This window comes from Podarcis gaigeae (assembly GCF_964106915.1).
Source record: "Podarcis gaigeae genome assembly, chromosome: 6".
In the NCBI taxonomy this organism is placed as follows: Eukaryota; Metazoa; Chordata; class Lepidosauria; order Squamata; family Lacertidae; genus Podarcis; species Podarcis gaigeae.
The window spans coordinates 4,085,193-4,097,756 of NC_139682.1; the positions used below are offsets into that span (position 1 = coordinate 4,085,193).

A 12,564-nucleotide genomic window follows, 5' to 3' on the forward strand; every position below is an offset into this window, starting at 1 on the left:
ACAATAATAAGGGATTGAAGGCTCAACTATGAAAATTCCGGTGCTGCTTTTACAAAAAGGTTTAAAAACCTAAATGGCACAAGTTCAAAGAAAGGAATACAAGATAAAGCTGTTTTAGGTTTTGAACAAACTCAAGAACAGGGCTGAAACGCTCCCATGGTCTAGATGTGACTGCTGATGTTAAAGACTGATTTGATGTCCACACGATAATATTTCTAGCTGATTTCCACATATTAATAATATTTCTAGTTTATAATATTTATAATATTAATAATATATTAATATTTCTAGTTGGTAATATTTCTAGTTGATTCCCACAAGATAATATTTCTAGTCGATTACTTCTTGTTTCAGGGATTTTCGTGGCATTTCATTTGTTTTGTGCAATTTCTCGGTTCCATGGCTGTGGCTTCTATAGCTGAGGCTCTCTCTGTGCCATAGGGCTGGCATTGGCGATTGGCATTGCTGAGCATCCTCCGAGGCCCACGTCTTTACAAGGTGACCCCCAGCTACCCTTTGAGCTTTGCAGCCCTCCTTCTCCTTCCCTGTTCACCTGCCCTCTCTGAGCACACAAGTCCTGACGAGGGATAAGACACGGCCATTTCCTCCACCGCCTTTTGTCCCCCCTGTGGGCAGTTGTCCAGACTGGACCCAGAGGGAAGGGCAAGCAGTGCCCCAAGAGCAAGGAGCCACAGGGCCTGCTGAGGGGCTCTTGCCATTGCCTTCATCTCCTCGCCCAGAGACCCAGCAATGCTGGGACAGCCAAGCTTGCAGCGATGTTTGCTTGGCTGTTCCCCCCCCCCCCCCCCGCCCAGTCCTGTGGCCTTGCAACGGCTTGCGACAACTTGATCTCTTGTAGGATGGACGGTTTCAAGAAATGGACAGGGCCATTCTAAAAAAATAGAATCATAGAACTGTAGAGCTGGCAGGGACCTCAAGGGCCATGTAGTTCAACTCCCTGCAATGCAGGAATCTCAGCTAAAGAATCCCTCACAGACAGCCACCCAGCCTCTGCCTAAAAACCTGAAGGAAAATACAAAATTTCTTTTTGTCCATTCATATTTTTATTTCTTCCCATCATCTTATGCTTTAATGATAATAACAGTAATAATTTTAAATTAATTTAATTATTTAAATTGCATTTTAACCTGTATTTTAAATTGGTTTTTTCCCCTCCCTACTATGTTTTTACTGTAATTTTACTGGTGTTAGCCGCCCTGAGCCCAGCTTTGGCTGGGGAGGGCGGGATATATAAATAAATTATTATTATTATTATTATTATTATTATTATTATTATTATTATTATTATTATTATGCCACCCATCTGAGTGCATTGCCCCAATCGGTTTGGGCGGCTCCCAGCAAAATATTGAAAATACAATAAAACCTCAGACATTGAAAACTTCCCTGGATGAGTCTTGGGCTCCCTTTTCCAGCTCTAAACTTCTATGATTCTTGGATACTCTAGTAGGACTGAAAAACAGAAACACAGGAAGGGGCCATGCAAGCCAGGGAAGGCTTTCTTTAGTGCCTGGTGGTCACTAGGAACATCTTAAGCTCCGTCGCCAATGAATGCACCCAGTACTTTCTTTCTCCCAGATGAATAAATGGTTGTCGCTCACTCCTACAAGGAAACATATCACATTGCATTTGAGGGATGCTTTGTGGGGAGGGCGGAACTTACCTGTTGTCCCCCCGCCCCCCAATTAGGGATCTTGTACGGGAGTGCCCTCCCCAAAGAGATCTGCAGTATACAAGCCCTCCCTCCCACCTATCCTGACGACAGACGTTTTGCTAATACAGAGTAAATAGCAGTCATAGAATTTAAGGCTGTATGAAACTGACCCTCAAGCACTGAAGGGGAAAGTCTCCATGCGAGGAGGAGAAGGGAGCTCAGTCTTTTCACTAAATACTTCCCCTGGCCTCTGCTCGCACCAATCCCGTTAAACCAACCCACCCAGTGGCATCCCAGTAGTCCAGAACTGGAACTGGAAGTGCAGCTCCCTTCTCCCTCCAACAGCATCACCCAAACATCCATAAAAGGTAAAGGTAAAGGTACCCCTGCCCATACGGGCCAGTCTTGCCAGACTCTGGGGTTGTGCGCCCATCTCACTCAAGAGGCCGGGGGCCAGCGCTGTCCGGAGACACTTCCGGGTCACGTGGCCAGCGTGACATCACTGCTCTGGTGAGCCAGAGCTGCACACGGAAACGCCGTTTACCTTCCCGCTGGTAAGCGGTCCCTATTTATCTACTTGCACCCGGAGGTGCTTTCGAACTGCTAGGTTGGCAGGCGCTGGGACCGAGCAACGGGAGCGCACCCCGCCACGGGGATTCGAACCGCTGACCTTTTGATCGGCAAGCCCTAGGCGCTGAGGCTTTTACCCACAGCGCCACCCGTACATCCATAAGCTTAAGCTCAAATAAGACAAAAGGACCCATTGAGCCACCTGTGGCATATATTTCTTCTCTCAAAGCTCATACTAATTATGGAAGAAGCAACCGGGTAGGAGAACCGTATCCCGGCTTCCTTCACCTCTTCAGTTCCGAAAAATGGGCTTTTCCAGCAGCACGGCGGAGAGCTGGTTAGCGGGACAGGAAACCAACCGCCTGAAGCTGTCAGCCGATAACCTTTGCATGGTGGGGTTCAAGTTTGCCAAAAGTGAACATAGTGCAAAGCAAGACAAAAACCGAATTAAGGACTCCTTAATTACTGCCCCAAGCGAGGGGGCGGCCAGTTGCTCTACGCGAGGTATATTATCTGGCTCTTCTGCATCTCGGCCAGCAGCCGCTTCCAAGAAGTGGACGACGTACAATTCAGTTCCCAGCTGGGGGAGTCAGAGCCAAAGAGAGTTCGAAAAGTCTCGTCATGAACGTGATGGGGAGAAGTGACAATAACGCGGTCGTCAAAAGTGAAGTTTTCGCGCAACATTCGTGATCCACTACGTTCTGTTAACATTCTCAAGTGGGGGGGGGGGAGGGAGGCAGAAGGGCTGGGATTTCTCTCCATAATTCTGCAACACTTTGGGGGGTAAATAGGCGAAAGTGAGCCCAGGCTCAAATTTGAAATGTCTGCTTCCCCGGCCTGGCCTGTTTAGTTCTTGCTTTCCAAGTTAGAGAACCAAACTTTTGAACATGGTAGAGCACCATTTGGTGCATTAGGTGCTAGTGATCAGGGCTTGACGTGAGACAAAGCTCCCCAAGCGTTAGCCCTGGGAAATGTGAACGAATGAAGTGTCTCTGAGAAAGTGCAAAGTGCCTTTCCCTTCCCCCTGAGTAGCCACAACCAACTCTGGGGATTAAGGAAAAGGAAAACCCAAAGCAGAGGGCATGACTTCAAGACAGGCCTGAGTCTTAAATCCTAACAATAAAAATCCAGTTTATACGTACTACACAGTGTGTCATCCCTGGGGCTCCTACACCACCTAGAGGAGATATATGTTGAGTCTTAAAACAATCATACATCTAGGCATTCATTCATTCCATCCCATGTGAGCTCTCTTCCTACTGGTTTTTCCTTGGAGTGTGGAGAGTCGTCACTAATGGGACAAAAAAAGCAGCAGTCTGTGTGCATTGTTCCTTCGCAGTTGCTTTGAAAAAGCATAGTGGGTAATTGGAACACCAGTGGCAGGAATGAGAAGTTGTGGGCTCATGAAACAGGTTGCTGGATTTGAGAGAAAAGGGGGGCACAGCACATCTTAGTGGTGTGAGCAGCATCATTTGTTTGAGGTTGGTTAAAGCACTGGTTTTTCAACAGGTGGGTTGGGACTGACTTCTGGGCCACGGCTTGATCTATGATGGATCACAACAGCAGCAGTTGCACTATGGTAAAATAATAATAATGGGGAATGTTTGGGTCAAAGGTGGGTCCTGGGTGTGAAAAGACTGAAGACTACTGGACTAAAGAATACTGGTTTGGATCAACCCCTTACGAAGTTTGCCAAAGGAGCCTCCAGATGAAAGCATCTGTTTTTCTTAGGGGATTCGTGGGCATAAAATCTGAAGGAAGCGGGTGAATAAGAAGAAAATTGAGTTGGGAAGGGAGTTGTATTGCATGACTCCAGCATAAAAGGTAAAGGGACCCCTGACCATTAGGTCCAGTCGTTGCCGACTCTGGGGTTGCGGCGCTCATCTTGCTTTATTGGCCGAGGGAGCCTGCGTACAGCTTCCGGGTCATGTGGCCAGCATGACTAAGCCGCTTCTGGCAAACCAGAGCAACGCACGGAAACGCCGTTTACATTCCTGCCAGAGCGGGACCTATTTATCTACTTGCACTTTGACGTGCTTTCAAACTGCTAGGTTGGCAGGAGCAGGGACCGAGCAATGGGAGCTCACCCCGTCATGGGGATTCAAACCGCCGACCTTCTGATCGGCAAGCCCTAGGCTCTGTGGTTTAACCCACAGTGCCACCCGCGTCCAGAATAACAGACTATTTATTGGGCATCACTGTCTGGCAAGTGGGGGCAGGGGAAAGAGCAGAGCAGGATGAAGCCACAGGGACATGGGATAGCGTTGGGCAGTTTCCTTATTCGGACCACCAGGCCACCCAACATGGCATTATCTATCCTGACCAGCAGTGATTTATCCAGGGTCTCTTACCCCTCCCCCCATGATCATGTCCATTGACTTGCGCCTAAGGCAGGCAGTATTGAAAACATTAAGAACAAACAGGAGACGCCTAATACAGTGGTACCTTGGTTTACAACCATAATCCGTTCTGGAGGTCCGTTTGTAAACCAAAACAGGTTGTAACCCAAGGCGCGCTTTCACCAATGGGACCTCCCCCCCCAAATTGTTCGTAATCCAAAAAAAAAAAAAAAAATGGGTTGTAATCCAAAATAAGTTTGCAAACTGGGACATGCACTTCTGGGTTTGACGTGTTTGTAATCCAAAACGTATGCAAACCAAGGTAGCATTGTATTGAACCAGGACCAGGGCGCATGCACAGCACATGTGCGCTGCCCTCTCTGCCTGCAGAAGCTACTACTGAACAGTAGCCCTGCTACTGCCCCTGGTGGATTGGAAGGCAGCATACTTAAGGTGCCAAAATGACTGGCACCAATGGCACAGAAAGGGCGACAGGAGAGGGTTGGAATGCGGGATTATAAATTGGTAAAGTCATTTTTTTTGTTTGGGAAGAAGAAGAAACACAAACTGTGAACTGAGCTTGAAAATGCAAGCGCCGACTGCTTTAGTAAGACTGGGGAAATGGTAACCCATTTCGAAGGAAGGAATTTGCCATTTTAAACTGTCAGGAAGGTGACGGGCGTTGTGTCATTAGATGGAGAAAGGGTTCTGCTTTATTTTTTGTGCCCCATGAAAGAAAGATGATGGTCCCTTTGCCTGTCACTGGATGAAAGGAGGAAAGTGATGTCTCTGGGTCCATGGACCATATGAAGCTATCTCATGTGGAGTCAGATAACTGGTCCATCTAGGCCAGTGCTGCCTACACTGACTGGCAGAGGTCTCTCCCAGTCCCACCTGGAGGTGCTGGGGAATGCATGCAAAGCAGGTGATCGATTGCTGAGCTATGAAATCCACTCCTTCCTCACTTCTGAGTCAACCTGGTAGTGGGTGAGAATACATCTCGTCACTGCAAGGCAACTGTGATGTGCCCCTTCTCTTCCCATCGGGAGCCGGCAAAAGGCTCAGGCAGGATCTGTAGTTACTGCTGCAAAATCCTGTAAGTGAGGGAACACGAGCAAAAGTGGGTGGCGGGTGGGGGCCTAGTGAGGATTAGGGACACTGGTGGTTTCTAGAGTAGCCTTAGAAAAAGCAGAAGAGAAAGGAACAAGTTATCAGAGAGCTTTTTCAGCGTATCGCAAAAAGAGCCTACTATGGAAAGGAGAGAGATTGGGAAAAAGTCTCGTAACTTCCCTGAAGTGGAATGACAGGCAAACTTCCGCAAGCTACAGCACCTACGGCGCAAGGGTCTTTCAGCAGGGAGGCCGGCTGCCCAATCCCAGCTCCTTAAGCAATTCCTCCAGGGTTGCAGAAAGAGGGGCAACGCTAACTCCCCCAAGTCATTTGTATAAATCGAGATGCAGCAGGTCAGAACTGTCACCCAGGTGCGCCCCCCCCAAATAAATACCAAAATAAATAAAAAGTCTCAGTGCGTGGATGAAATGTACAATCAGTGGTCAGCTAAATTATGGTCGTTTCCATGAACTGGCTCTCTCTGGGCGAAGCATGTGTGCGGCGCAACGGGCTGGGCGGGGGAAGGAGGTCATGGCTGGGAGCAGGAGCTGCTGGTGTTGGTGACGGAGCGGCAGCTGATCTTGCGGATAGAGTGCAGGGCGACCGTGCAGCAGCCCCGCAGGAGCGAGCTAATGTTGTAGATGGGCTGGCCCTGCCTCCTCTGTGAGCGGCACAGCCAGGCCACCGTAGGCACTGCCGGCACCACCACAGCCAGGAGATCCACGATGAAGTGGCGGCTCCAGTAAGTTTGAGGCTCCGCTGTCGCTGCTGCTACGAGCTCCTGGCTTGGCTCAGCTTCTTCTTCTTCTTCTTCTTCTGGGGCGCACATGACGCTCACCGACTGGCTGGCGCAAGAAGGCTGGCGCACGGTTGGGCTGTTGGCCACTGGGCTTGGCAAAGCTGCTTGCTCAGTAGCGTTCTCTCTCTCCTCTACTGCGCTGATCAACACAGCTGAGCTGGGATCAGCAGCTGCCATGTCCATGGCCCCCCCAGGAAGGCTCTGGCCCTGGATCTCCAAGCTACGCGGTTCAGCTGCACCCTCCATTTCAGACACCCACACGGAGGTGGGGCTGGCCAGGCTGCAAGCCTGGGATTTCATCACCTTCTCTAGGATGGTATCGAGATCCGGCTGGTACTGCACAAAGTCCGTCTGTATGGCTTGCTCCTGCATGCAGCTGGCTTGCACCGCCGCCTCGACGCTGTGCTGAGACCCCATCAGCTTCTCATACGTGGAGCTGGTGGGCACCCGGGACCCCAGGGTGAAGTTGGTCTGCAGGGAGGTGTCGTCTGTGCCGCACTCCACCCCAGAGGACAGGAGGCTGCTCTGGTCCAGCAAGTCCGTCCGGCTCAAGGAGTCGTCTGCGGCCACAAAGCCGCTGTCACAGGCCGCTTCTTCCACTGAGATCTGGGAGCCGCCCAGGTTCCTGTCGGCGGCTCCTTGGTCGCTCAGCTTGGTGTAGGTGGAGCTGCGGGTGAGGGAGCGGGCCGGAGAGCCCCCCGCGGACTCGGCAGCCCCCTCTTCTTTGACCGTCCCGTCCTGGGCAACCTCCATGCAGTGCAGCAAGGTCTCCAGCTTCTTGTTCTGAATGTTGATGTCCACAAAATACTTTTGGAGCCCTTTGTCTTTCTCCATCAGGTTGTTCTTGACGGTGTCGATGACCTGCTTCAGCTGCTTGATCTCCTTCCGGGCCTCCTTCAGCGCCAGCTGGGCCTCCACGCGGTGGCACTCCTCCTCGATCCAGTCCTCCTGCATCCTGGAGAGCTGCGTCTTCAGGTCATCGATCTCGGCATCCCTGGAGCAGACGGACAAGCAGACGGTCACTGTCCTTGCTAGCTCTGCAACAGACTGTCTCGCCAGAGTGGCGCATGCTCTGGTTATCTCCCGCTTGGACTACTGCAATGTGCTCTATGTGGGACTACCTTTGAAGGTGACCCAGAAACTACAACTAATCCAGAATGCGGCAGCTAGACTGGTGACTGGGAGTGGACGCCGACACCACATAACACCGGTCTTGAAAGACCTACATTGGCTCCCAGCACGTTTCCAAGCACAATTCAAAGTGTTGGTGCTGACCTTTAAAGCCCTAAATGGCCTCGGTCCAGTATATCTGAAGGAGCGTCTCCACCCCCATCGTTCAGCCCGGACACTGAGGTCCAGTGCTGAGGGCCTTCTGGCGGTTCCCTCACTGCAAGAAGCCAAGTTACAGGGAACCAGGCAGAGGGCCTTCTCGGTAGTGGCACCCGCCCTGTGGAATGCCCTCCCACCAGATGTCAAAGAGAAGAACTACCACCAGACTTTTAGAAGACATCTGAAGGCAGCCCTGATTAGGGAAGCTTTTAATGTTTAACAGACTACTGTATTTTAATACAGAGTGGCTGGGGAAACCCAGCCAGATGGGTGGAGTATAAATAATAAATTCTATTCTATTCTATTCTATTCTATTCTATTCTATTCTATTCTATTCTATCCTACGGCTAAGCTGAATCCTCCTTCCATCGAGCACTGGTGGGTGGTAAGGAAATTGTACCATCAAGAAAGATGCATTAGTGGGTGGTAGGTATAAAAAGGTTGACTACCCCTGGTATAGAGTGAAAGTTAAATTCTGTGAGTAGACTGTACAAATTCAGCAAAGTTACCTTTATCTGCTTCTCTTGGACAGCAATCCTATGCACACTTACCTGTGAGTAAGGTTTAGGGTTTGCTGCCTGAGGTGAAGCGCACGAAGCTGGCTAAATTTGCAGCTGAATCTTCAGCACTGGCAAGGAGCCACTTCCACAGCAAATATCAGGAAGGTGCGTCGTTCCCATGAAGCCAGCTATTGTAATCTATCAATCATTAGCACCTGAAAAGTTCCACCTGACACAGTTCTGAGCGGCCTGCAAGGCTGACTGCTGCTTGCCTGGCCTAGTATGTTCAGGGGAATGCCGAGCCTCAAATTCCCCCACCCCAGGTGGAAGAGCCCCCCAAATACTGACCTGTCCTGCAGCCTCTCATGTGTGTCTTTCAGCCTGGCCCTGAGGTGTCGAATGCAGACCTCCTTCTGCTGGAGAGGCGTAAGGTACTGCTCTGGGGTTGGGGGCTTGATCCCATGGTTGTCACTGCACAGCAAGTACTTGACTGGGCGCCTGAAAAGACAGGAAAGTTCATCAGTGCCTATGGTCTAAAGGGAGATTTCCCTTCCTGGTCCAGGGAAGGTTCAGAGCACTTGATTGCATCTCCTCACTTTCTCACACTCACGTTCTTGTTCTCTCTCCCATGGCTGAAAATTAGACTGCAGGCACCTTGGGGCTCACCTTTTAAGCTTCAGAAACTCCGGACAGTGCTGCCTATGTTGACATTGCTAAGTTACCGTATTGTTCGCTCCATAAGGCGCACCTACTTTTTTTTTGGGGGGGGGGGAATTCATGAAAAAAAATACGCGGCTCTTGGGGGCTTTTGCGGGAGGTGGGGGAAGTGAGAGAGCCTCGCTCTGTCCCTTCCCCCACCTCCCGCAAAAGCCAAGGATAGGCACGTGAGGCCTCCCCAGGGCAGCGGGATGAAGGCTTCCCGCTGTCCTGCGGAGGCTTCGTGGGCTACCCCAGAAGCATTTCCCCACCACCACCAGCCCCAAAGAACAGGTCGGGGCTGGCAGGGGAAGCCCGGGTCCCCCCCCCCCCAGCCCCAGGGACCACACATTCACTCCATAAGACGCACAGACATTTCCCCTTAGATTTTAAGAGGGAAAAAGTGCGTCTTATGGAGCAAAAAATACGGTAAGTATGCACGTTTCGAGCTCAGATTTTTCTGCTCCTTTCTCCAGATTTTTCTTCCAAAGCCAAGCAAGAACAGAGGAGAACAATGACCCCGTGCAAAGGATGCTTTAGTGCTGGCTCTTGCCCAGGATGGGGTAATGTGGAGCTATAGCAGACTAATGACTGTAGCAAATGAAGAAACAGAGAAGAGCTGCAGCAGAGGGGGAAATCAGACAGACATTTAAGACAAAAGACGCTTCTTTACGCTTGCAAGACCCTTGACATTGTGTCGATTTGCCAAACCCTTGTACTTTGCACCCTTTCTGTATTTATCAATAACCATTGACCTTGGCTAGTTTTCTGCCTTTGGGGAGCAATGGGGGGTCATAAATACATAGCTAAAATAAGTTTAAAAATAAATTTGTTGCACAGTAATATTCTGCTGTAGAAAACCCTCACAAAAAAACAGCTCTCCCGAGCTCAGGCTGTGGCAGGGGCCCTGATCCTATCAGTGTCAATGAGGGGAAGTTTCTTTTTTCCAGTGTTAAAATGCTTTGCCCAGGGAAGTGTGTCTGTTTCCTATATCTCCCCACCTTGCCCTGGCTTTTTAAGCATGATGTTTTATATCCTTGATTTTTTTTAAACAGTAAACAGCATTAGACTACTGTTGATTTTTGAATTGTATGTTGCTTTATTACATATATATTGATTCCATGATGTGTACTTTAGCTGTCAAGCTGTAGAAAAGCCTACATTTTAATTGGTTTATTTTAGACATTTCTACCTCCACCCTTCAAAGAATCTTTCCCCCCAGGGCACATTAGAAATGACTAAAGTAAATAATTAAGTGGGGTTTTGTGCAGCTTAATTATTCAAAGGTAAAGGTAAAGGGACCCCTGACCATTAGGTCCAGTCGTGGCCGACTCTGGGGTTGCGGTGCTCATCTTGTTTATTGGCCGAGGGAGCCGGTGTACAGCTTCCGGGTCATGTGGCCAGCATGACGAAGCATGACGAAAACCAGAGCAGCGCACGGAAACGCCGTTTACCTTCCCGCCAGAGCAGTACCTATTTATCTACTTGCACTTTGATGTGCTTTCGAACTGCTAGGTTGGCAGGAGCAGGGACCGAGCAATGGGAGCTCACCCCGTTGCGGGGATTTGAACCGCCGACCTTCTGATCGGCAAGTCCTAGGCTCTGTGGTTTAACCCACAGCACCACCCGCATTCCTTAATTATTCAAAAGGGCTTGCTTAATAGGGATGTTGGACTGTGGACCTCATCTATCTGCTACTGTCAGGGTTGAAGCCAGTGTCTTGCTGCCTGGCAGTGTCCTGACAGTTTGGAATACAGCCAGTGAAAGGGAAGAGTATGAGTTTAAGCCTGGTTTGAACAGGTGGCTAAAAGTTTCCTGGCTGATCGGCAGCTTTCAAGAACATTGGAGTGCGGGACTGATGCTGTCTCTAGATTTCCTGTCCACATTTATACTTGCTTCCTAAATGCTCAGTGTCTACATTGATAAAAAAAGAGAAATTAGGAAAGCAGCGCAAGTCTCTGCCATCCTCTTCCCACTACAAAACCTGGGAAAGTCTATGTGCAATCCTGAGTGTAGAGTTAGGAATCTGGGACCTGGCCTGTCTTCCTTAATTTGGTCCATCTCTATGCCAGTTCACACCTCCTCCTTCCTTCCCAGAGAGCTCAAAAGAATTGCCTTTAAATGTAATGGCAGCAGAGGACCCTTTTGGTAAGATGAGACTTTAGCCTTTCAGAACTGTACTGGGAATGAGACCCAGACTCCCAAGGAGGACAGCCCCAGTACTACTGAATTTGATTCAATATTAAAGGTGGTTATTATTATTATTATTATTATTATTATTATTATTATTATTAAATGGGATCAAGTCCAATGTTACGAACTTGCAGTGGAAATATATGTTACAAAGAATGCAGGCTTATAAAAATATATACCGTACAGCGGTGCCTCGCAAGACGAAAAGAATCCGTTCCACGATTCTCTTCGTCTAGCGGTTTTTTTGTCTTGCGAAGCAAGCCCATTGACAGTTTAGCGGATTAGCGCTATTAGCGGTCTAGCGGCTTTTAGCGATCAGCTGTTAAGCGGCTTATCAGTGGATCAGCTGTTAAGCGGCTTAGCAGCTTAGGAAAAGGGGGGGGGGAGCGAAAAAAACCCGCGGGAACTCGCAAGATTTTTTCGTCTTGCGAAGCGACCCCATAGAGAAATTCGTTTAGCGAAGCGCCTCCAAAACGGAAAACCCTTTCGTCTAGCGGGTTTTCTGTCTTGCGAGGCGTTCGTCTTGCGGGGCACCACTGTATTTTTCACTCTATAGGGCACACCCGACCATAGGACGCACCTTGCTTTAGAGGGGGAGAACAAGGAAAAAAACCTCTCCCCCTCTCTGCTCAGCGCCCCTTCAGCGAAGCGGCAGGAGAAACGGAGCTCCTTCCATTTCTCCTCCCGCTTCGCTGAAGGGGCGCCGCATAGCTCTCGCTCTCTGCTGAAGCCAGGAGAGTCTTGTTCTCCCGGCTTCAGCAAAAGGAACCCGAGGCCACAGGCTTCGGGTTCCTTTTGCTGAAGCCTGGAAAACGAGAGGGGTCGGTGCGCACCGACTCCTCTCACTCTCCAGGCTTCAGGGATAGACTCTCCTGGCTTCAGCGAAAGCAATGCGAAGCCTCCGGAGTGCAGAGGGAGCGCTCCCTCTGCACTTTGGAGGCTTCGCTTTGCTATCGCTGAAGCCAAGGAGCCTGCATTCGCTCCATAAGACACACACACATTTCCCCTTAATTTTTGGAGGGGGAAAGGTGCGTCCTATAGAGCGAAAAATACGATATATATGCTTATGCGTGGCTCCCTGGTCCTGCCAGTGATGCGGAGCAGGGAATGTGATAGCAGGGAGGACACACACATCATCATGACGACAGGTAGGCTGGGCTGGATGTTATAGATGGGAGAAGCAGGAGCTGAGAACAGGAACACTGCCAAAAATATGTAACGTGAAAATACATCCTTAGAGCACTATTCCATTTGCAGCTGCAATAACTGGGGACCTTCACAAAGTTTCTGTTGAATGGAGCTTTTTCCTTTCCTTTCCTTTTTCCTATTGCAACATTAGACTTAATTTTTAGG

At 49.6% G+C, this 12,564-nt stretch overlaps 1 protein-coding gene across 3 annotated transcripts in view; it reads right to left on the bottom strand.

Moving 5' to 3' along the window:
- Positions 1-4,272: 4,272 nt before the first annotated feature.
- Positions 4,273-12,564, bottom strand: part of SNPH (syntaphilin) — a 44,075-nt gene continuing 35,783 nt past the window's right edge. For 2 of the 3 annotated variants that reach the window (XM_083744394.1, XM_083744393.1), the window contains 2 exons: positions 8,671-8,820; positions 4,274-7,487 (listed from right to left, as the gene is read on the bottom strand). In XM_083744394.1, the coding sequence (XP_083600520.1) occupies positions 6,224-7,487; positions 8,671-8,820 (1,414 nt within the window). In that variant the 3' untranslated portion in view covers positions 4,274-6,223. Of the gene's footprint in view, positions 7,488-8,670; positions 8,821-12,564 lie in introns of all 3 variants that reach the window. The other variant, XM_083744392.1, reaches the window with a different exon arrangement.